The sequence below is a fragment of the Corvus hawaiiensis genome, chromosome 7 (genome assembly GCF_020740725.1).
Source record: "Corvus hawaiiensis isolate bCorHaw1 chromosome 7, bCorHaw1.pri.cur, whole genome shotgun sequence".
NCBI lineage: Eukaryota > Metazoa > Chordata > Aves > Passeriformes > Corvidae > Corvus > Corvus hawaiiensis.
This window is the reverse complement of record NC_063219.1, coordinates 30,856,222-30,873,742: the sequence shown is the minus strand read 5'-3', so window position 1 is coordinate 30,873,742 and position 17,521 is coordinate 30,856,222. Positions and strand designations below refer to the sequence as shown.

The window sequence follows — 17,521 nt, the reverse complement described above, 5'->3', positions numbered from 1 at the left end:
GGGTGTAATTTAGCTGTCTAAACATAGGCATCGAGTCCCATTTGAGAGCCCTGGGGTAGCTGAAATATCCACATGGGAATAACAGGTCTGACACAGTGCTGACAGACCTGCTCTGCTCTGAGGTGGCACCTGGGAGCCAGGAGAGATACCCTTTATGATACCTGTTACAGCACTGAACACTTCTGTTTCGTCACCTGAACCTCACCCAAAATGTCTGGGCTGATCAGTGTGATGTGCTCATGAATTTCTGGAGACATCACAGAAATTCTGTGAAAGCCCTCACACCTGCTGAGGGCTACAAAGGACCCAGCTGCCTCCTCCCAGCTGTTCTGGGGGGAGTTAGGAGCTCCTGGAAATCCTACAGGACCCTAATGGACATATTTAGCATCTAAAAGATTCCAAACTCATGCCCTACAGGGGCAGATTCCCTGCTGAAATAGAACAGATTGGAAACCCTTCTCTGGAAACCCAGGGTCTCTGCCAGGCCCTGGGCATGCCTTGCCTTGCTCCTGGCCACCAGGAAATCCTTGATTCCTAAGGAAGCAAATGGAAAAGGGGAATGGGACTTTTCTCCAGCTACTGGAGTGTAAATTTGAGACTGTAAAGTGAAGAAGTTAAGGAAGATGAAGGGGGAAGAGCTGCCAAGAACAGAGATTTTCTTTCTGTATACAATCTGATTTTCTGCTGAGTACTAGTGAGGTTACTGCTTCTTTTTAGCTCCAGTGTTTGTCTTAATGCTGGGATGCAAAAGCATGCACTATTCACACAATGTACCAAAAGATGTTTGGTTTGCTGGTTTGGTTTTTTTACTAGACAAGTTGTTTGGGTTTTTTTTTTAATAGCTCTGGTGACATGAACAAGACCCAAAAGGGAAGGGGCTCTGTTTGGGGGTTAATGGAGTTCGCACGAAGCTGAGTCACAGCTGACACAGGAACTGTGCCTGCAGAGCACATGGCTGGGACTCAATTCATAACTGCAGCAGCCAGCAAGACCTCGGCCATGGATGTGAACTTCCTGGTGCTGGCAAAGTACAGTTGTTTTTGTAGGATCCAAGTAATGGAATTAGCAGGGCATGCTCTCAGCAAGATGCCTCCCCTTTGGGCACTCCTTGATCTGCCAGGATGCTCCCTGGTCAGACTGTGCACAGACACAGACGGTTGGTGGAATGACATTCAACAAGTGCACTACTGGGAAGGGACAGTCTCCCTGCAGCTCCTCTCTCTGGTCCCTGAAGTGTCAGATAAGAAGGCAGCCTGCTGGAGTGTGTCTTGGGGGGTGTCTTGGGTTGGCTTTGTGACATTTGGAGAGGTCTGGACTCACTTAGGGCAGAGCTACAGGTGAGAGAGGTCTGTGCAGCAGAGAGCAGGCTGAGCAGACGTCTCACCCATCTCTGAGGAACAGGAAGCCCAGAGGTGTCTGAGCCCTGAAGCAGCTGGCAAGTTTCAGAAGCAAGCTCGACACAGGGCTCTGTGCTCTCCACTTTGCCCTGCTTCTTGTTTAAAGCAAGCTTGGTTCACATTAAAGTGCATCACCATAGCTCACAACTTTATTTATTCCTAAGGTGGAAAAGTGTCCAAGGGCCTGGAAGAAATGAAGGCACATCACAGACAGCGTGTGCTGGCAGCTGTGCATTGCAAACCAGGTGAGCTGCAGAGCAGGAAGAACACATAGTCTTACATGCAATGACAGAATCCCAGAAAAAACCCAAAAATATTCTTTGTGTAGGGCAGCACAAGATCCTCAGAAGTCCTTGGATGGACAACATGGAGACAGGAATACTTAAACAAAATTTCACACCATAAAAATTGCTGAACTGGCCATGAAGCAACGATAACATACCCAAATTTTGTATCAAATATCCAGAGATTCACACATTTAGGTGTCATCTAGTTGTGTACAGTTGGTTGGTAGGAGAACAAACTGCATCCTGAACTGGGTACACAGACCAAAGACATGCTAAGTAGACTGGTTCAGCATTACAACTCCCATGAAACATTTAGGTTTTGTCATGCATGACACAAATGTGACGAGCAATTCCAGAAAAAATATTAGTAAGGAGAAACTGAGCCCCTTTGTTTGTGCCTCTGCTCATTTCCTGAGGGACATTGTGAGAAATTGTCCAGGAACTCTCATCCATGCAGAAACACCATGCTCTGCAATGCTACCAAAGTCAATGAGCTTTACCATGTTCCATGCTGGTCATGCAAATCAAAAGTGCCCTGTGGCTTCTTGAATACAAAACCCGATCTTTTCCAAGATTCAAAGCAAAAAAAAGTATTCCAAGTAGCAGAAGCATGTACATGGCTCAACCAAACTCTGTCCCAAAGATCGAAGCTTGCTTAAATAAAGACACTGAACTAAAATCAACATGATTACCTCAGTAATATGCTGATTCTACCAATTGAAGTTGACAGCTAACATATGTTGGTAATCAAAAATACACCTTGCTAGCCTGAAGTATATGGTATTACAAATACTAAAATTTGCTAAACATGGCAGGCATCATTTATCTTTGAAACTACCGAATAAAGAACACAGTTTTAAGTAATGATGAACAAGACAGACACAAAAACTGAAAGAGTGAAATTAGTAAGTCTACTGCAGTTAAGTCAGAATAAGCACACTATTTTCATTCCCTGTGCAATTTCCAGCTAACATAACCATACCAACACCTTCTGAATTTTACAAACAAAGCACCATCTGTAGGGAAGGAAGATGGTAATCTTTATGCTTTATTAGACTAATGCTGCAAGATGAACTAGGCATGTTTCATAGTTGAGAGTTTGTGCATTGTTTTCCACCTGTCTCAACTGGTTCAATAAAATAAATTGCTTTTCTCTACAGACATTGCTTCACTTACATCCTAAGAACATCCCAGCTCTAAGCATGGCTCGTAATTCTCTTCAAATTTTTCAAATGAGCTATGTCACCTATCTTTGCTCCTTCTCCTAATTAGTCAAACCTTACAACGAGCCCTGTAGCTGCAAGTTTTCCATGGACTTGAAGGGTTCAAACAAATTACTGGGACTGCTTGCTCTCATCTCAAAGGTGGCTTTCTATGAAAGCTTATGAAATTTGAGGAACACTTGCGATTTTCAAGCAGGCTTCTTACTATAGGGTGTTATTCTAGATAATTCACTCTCATCATCAGGGTGTTTTGGGAAATTCCAGGTTCTGCCTGGAAGAAAAGAACCAACTATTTTCTCTCTATTCCTTGTGCCAGGCTGTCCTGTCCCACTACTGAACCACTGTCACTCCAAGAACAAGGTAAGGAGGATCTACAGGTACTTTGCATTACCTTAGTCCCTCACGCTGAGTGCCTCCTTGAGGCTTTTTGGGGGGACAGACAGCTTTCTCTTTTTGCACAGGCATCACTGGGTGGCCCAGCACCCATGGAAGGCAAACACCTGTCCCTGGCAAAACAGCAGATGCTGACACATGAATATTCACTACGAAGCAATATCAGGCAGCTTTCCAGCCCATACAGAGAGCTGGAGTGGAAAAGCTGAGCAGAGGAAACGCTTTTAACTTGTGCAAACAGCACTGACGGACACCTAAGGCGGCTCCGAGCCTCTACGAGTCGCAGACCAGCACAACCCATTCAACAGGCTCAAGCGCCATCTCCTGGAAAACCCCCTTCAGTTCCATTCGACTGCTAGACCATTCGGTAGTTGGGCAAAACGTGTTCATCACTTTTCCTGTGGCTCATGGGAGACCTTTTGGTGTCGAGTGAGACTGAAATGCTACAACCATTGGCACATACAAACCCCAGAGGAGCTGCTGTAGGTCAGCTGCCAACTCCATCACAGCGTGGATCCTGCTGATCCTGTTACATTTTTGAACAGTTTCAATGCTTTTGAAGAGAGGTCCTTGCACCTTTTTTTTTTTTTTTTTTTTTTTTTTTTTTTCAGAAAGGCAACTAGTTAAAGCTATATGGCAGTCGACAAGCACGGCAAAATGGATGAGGAAATAAGAGGAAGAACTTAGTTCCAATGTACTCAAAAACTTTAAAGATTTTTCTCAGCCTACAAAATTGGAATTGGAGCCTAAAAACATTTATCACTGGGTGTAGAACTTGTATGGGAAATACATACATTGTCTAATTGGAGTCAATGGAGTTCCTTATTAGCACAATGAAGTAAATGGGGAATAGGCTGGGTAGAATTGGGAGAACAGGAGGACAAGATCTCATTTTAGATTTAGGGATTTCAGGTCACAAAATACAATGGAATCTGAGGTTTTCATTTTACCACTAAACCCAGAAACAGAGATGACATCTAAACCAGGTCTTTAGGAAGGATTTGGTATGAAAAACACCCAAAGGTTCCCATAAGAATGTGTGTCTGCCTGCCTCAGCACACTGATGATCACACACCACACCACAGCCTATCAGTTCTCACAGCATGTGATATTTGCAGTGGAATGAAAAACCCAAATGCCAAGGCACAGAAAGGAACCCACTCCTCAAGTGTGAAAAAGAGGTGGTTTAGCTGCACCAGGTGTGTAGCAGGAAAACAGCAACGGCTGCTTACATCAAAGAAAGTCCCTGCATGTTCCAGGATGAGCTGGCTGGAGTCAGGCTTGTTTTTGCAGTAGGTGACATACATCTGAAATTTATCTGCCTGTGAAAACAAACATCAAAGGAAAAGCAAGATAAGCTATTTCTCTGCTCCCACAGGTTTTTATTAAGGCACACCAGGATAAATACAGGTGACAACTCTCTCCCACACACCCACCACCACCCCCCTGCCCTCACACCCTGCCACCAAGAAACACAGGAACTGTAAATTAAGAACAGAAGACTTTAAGGTTCATACCTTACCTGAGTAGTTCTGAGGGCTGTGGGAGGCTTTCTTTAACAAGTATCACAGAGGGAAGGCCTAAAACTTTAATCTAGCTGTAAAATAATTTCTAAGAGCTCTAATGGTGTTACAAAAGAGTTTGAAGGTCTCAAAACTCAGTCATGAAGTGTTGACTATCACCTACTTGCAGATAAAATCAGTCTAGAAACTGGGCAAGTGTTTAAATCTAGTTTAAACTGGCTCAAGCCAACATTTATTACTTGAAATTTGTGACACTTGGCCCAGACTTGCCTTCCCTACCTTGGTTCAAACTTCAATGGCTCAATTTTTATGTTGTGCTAGGAGTGTTTTGCATTTTATTTCCCAATTTGTTTACTTTCAAGCAGAAATTAAAAGCATCTGTGCACTCCCACCTCTTATTACCATACTCTGGTCTCAAGAAGAGGGAGGCAATTAAAAGAAGAGGATATTTTCCTTTTATTGCTATTGCATTTTTTATTCCAGGTATCGAAAGAGTAGGATCCTGCAACTGGGCAGGCAGCTTTGTAGGTATGTCTGTAACCATACACACAGCTCTGGACAGGTACCTTTGCTGAGATGATGCTGTAGTATCTTAAAAGAACCATGAAGATCTTGCACAGAATGATACATAAATGCATTCACCTTTCCTATACAGGTAACCTGTTCTTTGTAAACAAAATTTCTGCATCCATTTCATCAAGACCTGTGACGTATTTTTAAATTAAAAGCCCATCTGAAATCATCTAAACATGCTAATTTTTTGGATAAGTGAAAATACTCCATAATTACTCTTAAAATTCTAATTCCTAGCTTTGATATATGAATAAAATCATCAGACAAAACACAAAGACGGCTGACTTGACTGCTAAATACTTTGAAAAGGGAACAGCTTTCATACTGATAAATTACTGTAGCCAATTCCCAGAGCCTCCTATGCTCAGGAAGACTCTTCACATCAAGATTTCAAAGTCCTGTTGGAAATTATCCTGGCATTGCATAATGGAATGAGAGAGCACGGTGGCTCAGAAATTTGACACTAATTTCTGGAGGAAAAAAGTCAATAAAATATGTTCTTCATACCTTTGTGGAGTTCTCATGGCATGACTAAAATTCCTTAAGGAAGGTATATTAAGAGTTTAAATGTCTGCCCTCCCAGGTCCTTTCACAGGGAAATGAATGTCACCCCTAAAAACAGGTTTGGTTGATGAAGTTCTGCTAAACAGAAACCAGCAGAGGTAAAATAAAAGCTGTGCTGGTCAGTGCAGGACAAGGAGAGGGGCTCTGGAAAGCCTTCACACTACTGCTGAGAAGGGTGGAACCTTCCATGCTGGGGCAGGTGAAGGACAAAGCAGTTGTAGCTCCAGACTAGCTCCTAATCTCATTTATCACTGGGGACATAACCCTTGCACCTATTCCCAGCTTGTTCCCATCTGTGTTGGAGGAATTAATCTGAATAAATAATGAGAAGAAGCAGCAGCCTCATTACCCAGGTGACGAAGCAGTGGCCCACATCCTCAGGCAGTTGTTCATATTTCTCCAGCTCTTTTAGAAAAATGCTGAAAAAAGAAGACACCAATGTAATTATTTACAGTCACATACCAGGAGATGCAGGATAACCAATGAGTTAATCAGTGCTAATGATCAATACTTGTATCTTGATTATGAAGCTACTCAAGTGCCCAGCCAGCGGAAAAAGTGTCTCTTGCCAAGGTGTGCTTTGTTTTTTGAGTACAGTCATGCCTGACTCCACTAGAAAGGAAATAGAGGCAATCCCTAGTAGGGAGTCAGCATGTTCAGGACTGTTCTATTTGAACACAGATCTTCAAAGAGTTGCTGTGTAATGGTTCAGAGGAAGAGCAAAAAGGGAAGCCCAAAGCTGCCAGATTTCAACACCCGACTCAGCACAAAGGACAGCAACTTAAACAAGCTCAGCATTTAATATATAAGTAGTAAACTTCCAAAATACAGATTATTTTAATCAACTCTCTCTCAACAGCTTGTACCACAAGGGACACTTGTTTGCAGACAGAGCCCTGCACAACACCTGGGTGAAAAGAGGGATGTGAAACAGTTCTTCAGCTGCTCCTCCTAGGACATGTTTCCTGGACCCTTCACCAGCTTTGCTGCCCTTCTTTGGACACAGATTCTGAATCAGGCTGGAGGATGACTTAACATCACCAGCCAAAGGAGCAGGCTGTGGAGGGGACAGGGGAAATTTATTTTAGTATTGCTAGAAAGAAGTTTTAGAGGAAAAAGGATTATGCAGAAGAGCAGGCTGCAGGAGGAGAGATCAGAGAAAGGAGAAATGAAAGCAGTGAGAAGCTGTGGGACATGACTGAGGGCTGGAGGGATGGTAGATGGGAACAGGGGAAAGCCAAAAAGGAGGGTAATCAGATGGCATCAGTGAGGGTCACCAAAACAATAAATATAGCACCACAGAGAAAGGGGAAGTGGGAAAGCAATTGATTGATCATAAGATAGTTTTAAAAGGGAGAATATTTGTCTGTATGGCAGGGTAATTCTTGTGGGCTGGAAGTCAATTCATCTATTATTTAAAGGCTTTTCTAATGTATTATGTAGCTTGAATCTACAATCCTGACATGCTTTGAAGCTGCTCACACAAACACATGCATATGGCACGCTCTGCTGGGCCATATTATGTGATGCCACGTTTATCTGGCTGGAGCACTTGAAATGTCCCAGAACTTGAACAGGGAAAGGTTCTCTGATATGTTTTTAAAACCATTTTGGTTTTGATGTGTACCCTGAAGACAGATTCGAAATTCAGACAGCCCTAAATGTTAAGTTTATAACTGTTGTTGCCTTCACATTATACCATGGAAACAACGTCCTCTAAGCTGATCTGGTACACAGTCTTATCTTAACAAGATGGAGTACTTTTAGTTACAGATTAAATACAGAAAGTCTCCAAGAAGTGGCAGAAAGCTACTTATTAACTCAGCTCACACCAACAATTCCCCTGTTTCCCCTCCGTGTTTTCCAAGATCATATTTTTGACAGGCAAGTACCCAGACTAGATCTAGTGCTGTGAGATGGAAATCATGTATCAGACTGCAAAGCCTTGGTATAATATGACTTTAAGATTGTTAATCAGCTTGAAGGTGAAGTTTGAACTAAGTGGCAATTCATTTTTGTAAAATAAACAAAACAAGAAATTATTTTGCAAATCTGGATCATACTTTACACTCCCTTGTGCATTGTACTGTAGGTGTTCTCTGCAGATGCATTAAGTGCCTAAACATTAACAGAACTGTTAGGGAAACCTACTTGTTATGGAAGTCATATATTTCCTGAATATTGCCAAAGATGATGTGTTCTTTATTAAGGATTCCAGCTGGTATTTCTTCCACTCCACTTGTCATTTCCCAAAGGTAAGTCTGGAAGACACCAGAAACTCTTAATTTTGTGAACAAATGCAGTGGAAAAGAATAGATCTCCCTGTTTTATTGCCAAAGGCACAGGCTGAAAGGGAAGTATGTACTTTGAGATTAAATAAACAAGCTAAAAGCAAAAATTTTCCAGTGTTACAGAAAGCTCTCCGGAGAAATTCAAAGTGCTGACACTTTGAAGTTGTCTGAGAAAAAAGCAGAAACAGGGAAACAACACCTGTCTTTGCTGTCCACCTGATGGTGTCCAAAAACTGCAGGCAGAAACAGCTGAAAGATAAGCCAGATTTGCCACTTCAGTAGCATTAGATACATAAAAATCTCTGTCAGACTGTAGGAATATGAAAGCTGACAGATTTCACTGAATTATACTCTGTTTTTTGCCTTGAATATCACCATCCACTTTAGGAACAACCTGCTGTACAGCTAGGCAAGGTATTTGACTGTGCAAATCCAGAAGTTTCTCTAGTATGAGATGATTCAAAGGAATAGATTTGAATCCTTAAGGAAAAGCTCCATGCATCAATGTGCACGGCCTGTGCAGTTAAGTGAACACGCCCAGTGCAGAGGACAACGTGTGCTTCCAGGAAATACTGGAGGCCTCCTGGGCCATAACTTACCTCCAAACATTCGTGTAAATCCCTGACATAAGCTTTTTCTGTCTGCAGCAGCTCAGCCATAATGAATCTGAAAAAAAGGGACCATTTTAGGTGTTTTGGACATTATAATCACTTCTACAATGAACAGAAAACAAAACATCCTCCTGTTGTTGTAAGGAAAAAGGGTGTTTTCACCCTAGACCTTCAGCTGCCTTACAGTGCACTTTTCAGGTCAAGAACTGAAATGCCACTTTATACTCCAGTCCCTTGTAGGGTTATTTTCTAAAAGTCTTTTCTGCATAAAATCCTATTAAGTTGTATCTCTGCAACCTTGAGTCCATGGGATTTACCATTTACATGCCTATTCTTAACTATCATCTGATTCTCAGAATATTTTCCACCCAGGGTTAAGAATTTGTGATTCACCAACAACATTTGCATCTTTGCTGACAGCCAGTGGGAAGTCACCCTAAAACTAACTTCAGAGGCAATACAGATGGATTTAAGAGACACCACTACTTTGAAGAGACTTCAACAGCTTGGTATCTGACCAGAGAAAATCCAGACGCTGGGAAATGCAACAGTGGCATCTGTAGAGCCTCAGGCTGGGCCCCTCAAAGTTGAAATTCCCAATGTTTTGCAAATTTGCCACAGGCAGACCAAGAGTAACATTTCCAAAAGTAAAAGTGGTTTCTTATCAATCACACACTGTAGTGACAATTTCAGAGGACTGAGAAATACTCTTCCAGTATTCTTACACAAAAAATAAGACAAAATAACATGAAAATGGACTGTTTATAGATTTGAGCGCAACAAGCACTTTTCAAGTATCTCTTCTAGCATGAACTATTTCCAGTTCTCTCAGTCCTACGCTTGCTGAAATTTGATCCTGAACTTCAAGTGAACTCCTGCGTCACTGATGTTTAGATAACACTTAGACATCTAAAGATGTTCTTTATTTTTTCCTGCTAATTTTACTTTCTACATATAACCAGAAAGAAATTAGCAACTCCACAACATCAGGTTTAATCCAAGTGTTTGACTCACTACTTTCCCTTTCCAAAAGTAACTTCTGATTAAAACCAAAAGAAATTCAACCTTTATGTTCTGAAATTCTGTAACCTACAAGTATCAACCTCTACCCTACACCTGTAGACTTATCTTGATAACTCTGCAGCTGGAAGGAGTTCTAGGACTGCCAGTCAGTTCTGGTCATGGAAGTATCACAGAATCATTCTTTATCAGATAATGTGCCATGCAGACAGAGTGTTTGGGAACATACTCTTTCTTTCTGGCTGACTTCCTTTTTTCTTCATTGACTTCATGATTTGCATCTCTCAGCTTTACCTCCCGGTCTGAAAGACTTGCTGGAATGATATCGAGTTCCAGGTCTTTGTTATCCTAGGAAAAAACCAAGAAGTACAGAGCTTAACTTCATTGTAATCCCACTGTTGTGTAAAGTGCAGCATGTTCATGAGATCAAAGAGGTAAAAAGGGACAAAAGTAAGATAATATCAAAAAGAAGGAAATTCAGAAAGAAGTAGTACTGTGAGAAGTATGGTGGTGAGAGAGAAATCTTAAAAATTATCAACAATATTCATTGTAATCTTCACTGTTACTCCTAACCTGGAATTGGTATTGATAAAAAAGTCTAAATTACCTCACTCCTTCATACCTAAATTAGTTGTCTAGTATGGGACTTCATAAAAAACAGTCTGATAAAGTAGAGCACCATGCAGAGACAACTTTCAGTGGCCATTTACCGTGGAATACCTTTCCAAGCTGTGGTTAGAACTCTGTCTAAACCAGAGACCCTACAAGGAACAGCGCAGTTAAAGTATCATGAAGGTGTGAGGGAATTTATTCCTTATTTGTGATACTTAATTACAAAGAGTCATTGACTGAAAGGTTTTGAAGTGTTTCTGGTTCTGGCACTCTCCCTTAATACTACGGCCAGAGAATAGCAGGAGATCCTAATTTTTGCTTCTTATGATGCTCTATTTCACCTAAAAGAGTTCAGAGATGAGGTTGGGGATCAATTATTTATGTTAGTTAAAAGATTAGAGAATGACAACTTAGAGTCAAAGTTTGAGTGTGATGCAAAATAATGGTGTGGGAGCAGGATTTATGATTTATACCAAAATCAACACAGATTTTTATTCAAATAATTTATTCCCCCCCACCCCTGAAAGCTGTATGGTGTCCTGATAAACAGTGCAAACATTTGTTTAGAAAATCTTTCTGATCTTCATCTCTCTCCTTCTCACATCACTGACCTACCACAGAAAAACCCTTTAACCCTTTCTCTCCAGAAGCACTTCTGAGCTTGGCCAGGAAGACTGGCTGAATTTTCAGTGTTTCTAACGGGCACATGAAAACCTACAGCACTCATACCACAGACTTCACCTTCCTCTGTGACTCTGGTCAAAAAAACCCCGACAGGCCATGGTTTTACAGTACCTCTGGGTTGATTCCAAGGGCTTTTTCCAGGGAGTAGCGGTATTTCCCCATCCTGAGAGAGAAGTCCCGGTAGCGCTTGTCAACGGTGGTGACCCACTTCCTAATTTCAGTGGCATGTATGTGTCCTTTTTCTACAAAGCTGTCAGCCAGCTGGATGAGGAGCTTCACTTTCTCCTTTGTTTGCTGCCCAAAATACGGTCCTTGGTTATGTTTTATTACTATTTCCTTTGCTTTTAACTCACACAGCAGTCCAAAGAAGATCACAATTTTTATACATCATTAGAGAGTGTCTGCACTTCATCTTATACAGAATCAGACATTTTAAACTTTTTCAGTAGGAAAAGGAATGACATTTTTATAAGGACACTCATGCAGCTGAAGAAGATAGAAAAAGTCAAGTTTTTGAAACCCCGCAGACACAAACATATAAAGCATGTTGGAAGTTAGACAAGCCTCTTTCCCATAAGCAAGAGCTTATTTTTTGTGAGCCTTGGAGAAGACAAGATTTAAAAATCACACCTCATAAAATACACCAAGTTACTCTGAGTCTATACCTGGTGGATCTGCAGATCTGTGTAGGAAGGTCATTAATACACCACATACCAGCCCAGGAAGTGATTTTGAGTCATTACTACTCTGTTTCAAAAACAAACAGAATTTAAATCCAAACTCATGGTCTACCATAAAATCCTCCATCGGTATTTTAGGTCCAGTTTGAACATTACCAGCTAAAAGATGCCTGAACTCCAAAGCACACACTGAGCCCCCAAACCTTCCAGAGGTCTTTTCTATTCCACTTAGGCTCTAACTGCCCCTTAGTCAAAACTGGCACAAATGATGTAGTTATAAACTTTAGCTCTGATTCCAAATCTATCCCAGGAAAGGAGGCACTGGCAAGCTTCTTGCCAAAGACAGAGAGGACTTTCCACCATGCCTGAGGCAAGACACACTGTCAGATACTTGACTTATCAGTGATCTGACCACAAATGGTCAAACACACGTCAGACCAGAAAATATCCAGTAGATTTCAAACACAAAACTAAATTCAAGAAATTTCACCACCATAATAGATTAACAGCTGAATCAGACATTATCCTAACAAATTAAATGAGTACCTAAGCAAGGCTAGGTATGGAGATGTAAAAATCTGACTTCCTGTCATGTTTAAAGGTTTTTCATTCCCAACAGCTGCTGACAATTTTGCATTCCAAACAATCAGTTTGGCCAGAAAGTTACTGGGATCAGGAAGGCTTTCAGCTACAGGTTAATTTGAGAATAACATCAGTCTGGGAATGACATGCATTTACCAGATTGCACGTGGCAGTGAAAATATTCTATGTCAGCAGTAGGAGCAGTAGGTCAGCCTGAGGGAGCAAGACTGGATGTGTCAGTGTAAGAAACAGCCAGTAATGTTTAATAACCAACAAGGTCTAAAATCCAATCCTAGGCTAAGTCAAGAGTCAAAATGATTTGGAAACTTCGTTATGAATTTGGATTATTATGACAAAAATTAAATTATGAACAAGAACGTCATTTCAGGTGGAGAAATTATGGGTGGTTAGAATTCAGAAGTAGTTAAAAGAATGTCCTATGTGTCCTGTCTGATGAAATTACCTTCCATCCACTGCTAGTTATCTCACATTTTCAGAAACATGCAAGCTAAGCTAAAAGAAGGGGACAAGAACACCACAAAGCCTTTGAGTCAAACCCATACAAGCACGGAGAGCCTAACGAGGAATTTAAGGATTACAGAAGATCAATTTCAGGACACAGTGAAATGCAGCTACATAATACCAAAGCCGTGGTCTTCCTGCAGTCCAGCTCCGCAGTTTACATCCTTATCAGAGACTGTTAATACCCCTGTGGATTCACTGTCTATGAATTACCTGTGGTTTGAATTAATTTTTCTGAAGCAGATCCAATCACCATTCCTCTGTAAACCCCACCAGATTTCCCAGAATTGCTCCATATAAATTAATATATTCTTGGTAATGCAGTTTTGTATTCAAAAATGTTCACCCCAGAGTTTAAAGACTCATCTATTTAAAGTACTTTGTTGGGATCAGCAGATTATTTCTAATGAGATAAATGATCATCTATGATCAACCCCACTAGAATTAGTGAGACAAATTGTGGTTTTAATGACAGAAGAAAGAGACTAGGAGTCCATCATGACCTTGGATGCGTTCAGATCAATTAGTCAGGCTATTCCATTCTGGAATGATTGTCTGAGGAGGGAATGTCTTTTTAGATTGCTCTGAAATCTGTATGCAAATGGACTTTCTCTTCCTTCTGATCAGAACAGAAAATTTTTATAACCTGTACTAACCAAGATAGAGAAAACCTCCTTTTTGTGCCTGTATCTTGCCAAAAGTTCTCAAAAGACATTTATCTTCAGGGCTAGGATTTTTAGAGGGCAACTATAAAATCAAGAGAAAATTATTACAGAGATCTAAGGCATTGAAACAGGACTATAAATACAGACTAAAGCAGATGGAATAATTAGATTAAAGTCACTGTTTACCTTGGCAGGTACTCTGAATTCCCCATATTCCTTCAGGAGTTCCTGAGTTTCTTCTGCTGATTCCCCTGTGGAGCTGTGAGTAGAGAGGTAATATTCGCCTGTTTCTTGGATCCAGTCTAAGGCCTGTGAATATCAAAAACACCAAAGGAAAAACAAAACAAACAGTCTTTGTATTTCAAGAACTAATCCTTGGACAAAAATCCCCCCTGACAAACAAAGAATATTAAATGCATTGGGACTTAATACTCTGTATACTAAAACACTTTCTAGGAACACATAAAAAGAATAAAATAATGAAAGCAGGTGGGAAAGGATACAAAAGGGTACTCTGTGTTTCCTAGAACAAAAGAGAGTGTAGGGAATTCTACCTATATACAGATAAACCTGCAGGGAAAGCAGTTTTCTCATTCAGAAATAGCTCAATAAGACAAGTTTGCTCTTACATTTATTTTCAAACAAATGAACGAATACAGAAATTAATCTGAGGTGACAAAAATACTCTATCTTGTTGTTGGGTTTTGGAATTGTCCTAAGTTGTTACAAAACCTATATTCACCATGTTTTCAAAGTTACAGTGTTTAAATACAACTTTGATTGCAACAGGAGCTCCACACAGAGGCATTACATGGATACAGGACATTTTACACATTGCCAGGACAGAAAGACAAGGTGGGGTTTTCACACTACCTGCTTGGCACTGCGCTCAAAGACAACGTATTGCTGGCACTGATCTAATCTCCGCTTCTTCAGGGTCCAGAAGTGAAGGACCCGATTCTCCCTCTGCAACAGCTCACTCAGAATGGCTGTAGGGCAAAGGAAAACATCTGCATGACTAGGGATTCTTTGACTGCATACAGAAATAAGCTATGAAATGCTGAATTTAAATACTTTGCCTGGACCTTGCTCCCAAAAGCAGAGCCCAAGATCGCACTTCTTAAAAACAAGCATTGCTTCAAAGGGGCTGCTTAAAAAAATATCTCCAAAAACCAAAAAACCCAAACCACATTCACAAGAAACCACCACAAAGCAAGTGTAGTTGCAGAGTGATCTGATAAAGGAAATGATGCTAGAACAGAGTTTGCCTTCTGAGCATGTTCACAGACTTTAGGATGACCACACTGCAGAGGAGGAGGCAAACCAGACCTTCAGTGCTGTCATGCACCAACCTTTGACCTGCTGCTCGGGCCCTCTGGTGTGGCTGGCCACTCCGGGCATGCTGACGTTGTTCCTGTGGATGTACTTGAGGAACACCTCGGCGTTCCTCCGAGCCAGGGTACAGGCCTAGGAAATACAGCCCCCACCAAAAAGAATCAGTAAAGACGAGCAAAGAAAGCAAGGGAGACCCACGGGACTTCTCTGCTTAAATTGCAAGGAGGAGTTCTTTTTCATCTGGGAAGATAATGAGAACTTCAGCTAAGAGTCAAAAAACTCAGCTAATAAACTAACAGTCTCATAGATGTATTAAACACGTGTAATGTTTAATACAGTGGTTCATTCTATATATTAAGGCAAATTAATGACAATAATAAAACTTGTTAAGAACTTGTTAAGAACTGGTACCTCACATACTTTCTGTCTAAACAAATGTAACGCACCTCTCTAGAAAAGTACTCATTTCAAAAAATGCACAAATCTAGAGGCATAATTTCTTAAGCCTTGACTGCAAGTGTAGTTTCATGTTATGTATCAGTTTTAGTGGCAGGTGGGAGGCTGGCTGACAGTTCATTTGTCAGCCTGTCAGCTCCCCAGTTCTTCCAAAGCAGCACCTGGAAGGCAGGAAGAAATCTCTGTCTCCATCCTGGTGCTGCCTTGCAGGAAAAAAATTGCTTTGGTTGTTATTAGATCTTCAGTTATTGGCTTGGAGGACAAAATTTGAAATGCTGGATTGTTTGTACAAGCCAACACCAAAATGATGTATAATACCTGTCATTTATAATGCAATTTTAAGAACTGAACTTTGAACCAGCACAACAACTAACATCCTGCAAGTGCAATGCAAACACCACCTAATTGGTCTTGATGACATCTCTCTGAGATATGTATCGATAGTAATGCTTATTACCCCTGCTATAACAAAGTAAAACCAGCCTAGGGTTTACGCAGCCAGCCAGTAGCTGAGCTGGAATTACACCTCAGAGTGTCCTCTCAAACTTACCAACGCTGCTCTAAAGTGTCTACTTAATGGAGAGTTTTCCTGATTTACTAGAGAACTAAAATCAGACCTTGAGAAAAGCCTCCTTCTGTTCCAGGTGCTTGCTGATCAGAGGGATGACATGGTCTATCTCAGCTGCTGGTCCAAGTTTATCTCGGCCTCCACACCAGTCTTCATCCCGTCTGTATTCCTGCTCCAGACTCTCCAACACGCTGCACACCTGAAACATGCCCATAACACAACAACTCAGTTATCTACAGTCATAACCAGGAGCACATTCAGAAGTCTCTGACCAATGACATTTCAAGTCTACCCTTCTTGTACTATGGGGCAATTGAGTATAAAACAGGCCCTAGACAAAGTTCTAGGTGTTTTTCTTACCCCTAGGGATCTTTACTGTTTGGGATACAATTTATCTGGTTTAAGGCTGATAAATCATTCTTCTCTTCTAATGAATAAAGGAAGGAGAAGAAAAGGTTGAATCAAGGCAGGGGTTAGTCCAGCCACAGTGGATCATTTAGGAAACAATCCCTATTCTAGAATGAGTTTAAATCCTACTGAAGTCAAGGGACTTAACACATACTTAAAGGAAAGCACATGCTTAAATACTTTCCTGAAACAAAGTCTGAAGCTGGAACTAATTCTCTTCAGCTGCATTTTAGTTGCTCCCTATACAGCTTTTTTAAGGCTGATGGAAACCAACAGACATTAAATCAGTGTCACAATTTAGGTGGATGCAGGTTCTCTACTGCACAGGGCTCACACACATCTTCTGTCTTGGTAGAATAGCAGAACAGTGGAAATGAGGTAAATAAACCAACACAGCCTGGAAATTATGCAGTTGCCTCAGACAAGGCTGAGTCCTTTTTGTTGCAGATCCTGAGAATACTCTCAGTGGCCTGTGCAGACACCACAAAAGTTTTCAAGGACATTTGGAACCTTCCTCTTCTTTCCCAGAGGGCTCTTCCTACAAACTCCACTGCTGAGATGATCCACTCAGTTATTGCTGGCATCCAGGTAGCTATGTCCACTCTTTTCTTGCTCACTCCTGCAGCTTTCACATGAACACAGTTATAATTGAGGGGACCCCATGTGATTAAGAGCACAGTCTGAAGGAGACTCCAGAATTACCCACCAATCATCCCCACTATCACAGGCCATTTTTATGTTACTCTGATCAAGGGCACATCAAATTCCACTTTAAAACTGGTGAGTTGAGGTGAGCTGATAACTGATCCTGCTGCCAGGCTCATGCACTATGCCCTATGCAAGCACGTTATGCATTGGGCAATCTGAAATCATCTTGCTTGGATGCAAAACAGCATTCACCCTCAAACATTTAGTGGAGAGCAAGTGCTCCATGTGTTATTTCAGCACAGAAAAGCATTTCCATTTCACTTCTTGAAAACCTTGACATTTTATTGGACTTCGGTGATTTAAAGAATGAAAGTAAATGGACTGCCTGGGATTCACATCTTTCCAAAAAGAATTGTCCCTGCACATGCAAATATCATCTTTCTGTTAAAATGGTGAGAGAAGTGAATATAAAATGGGCT

General features: G+C 41.1%; 1 protein-coding gene across 12 annotated transcripts in view; it reads right to left on the bottom strand.

Moving 5' to 3' along the window:
- The window catches only part of KALRN (kalirin RhoGEF kinase), a 484,760-nt gene that overhangs the window by 138,221 nt on the left and 329,018 nt on the right, over positions 1-17,521 (bottom strand). For all 12 annotated transcript variants that reach the window (XM_048309150.1, XM_048309144.1, XM_048309140.1 and 9 more), the window contains exons 19-28: positions 16,036-16,185; positions 14,980-15,094; positions 14,501-14,616; positions 13,814-13,936; positions 11,290-11,472; positions 10,112-10,230; positions 8,851-8,917; positions 8,112-8,221; positions 6,310-6,379; positions 4,533-4,622 (exon numbers count right to left, since the gene is read on the bottom strand). In XM_048309150.1, coding sequence (XP_048165107.1) covers positions 4,533-4,622; positions 6,310-6,379; positions 8,112-8,221; positions 8,851-8,917; positions 10,112-10,230; positions 11,290-11,472; positions 13,814-13,936; positions 14,501-14,616; positions 14,980-15,094; positions 16,036-16,185 — 1,143 coding nt within the window. The remainder of the gene's footprint in view (positions 1-4,532; positions 4,623-6,309; positions 6,380-8,111; positions 8,222-8,850; positions 8,918-10,111; positions 10,231-11,289; positions 11,473-13,813; positions 13,937-14,500; positions 14,617-14,979; positions 15,095-16,035; positions 16,186-17,521) is intronic.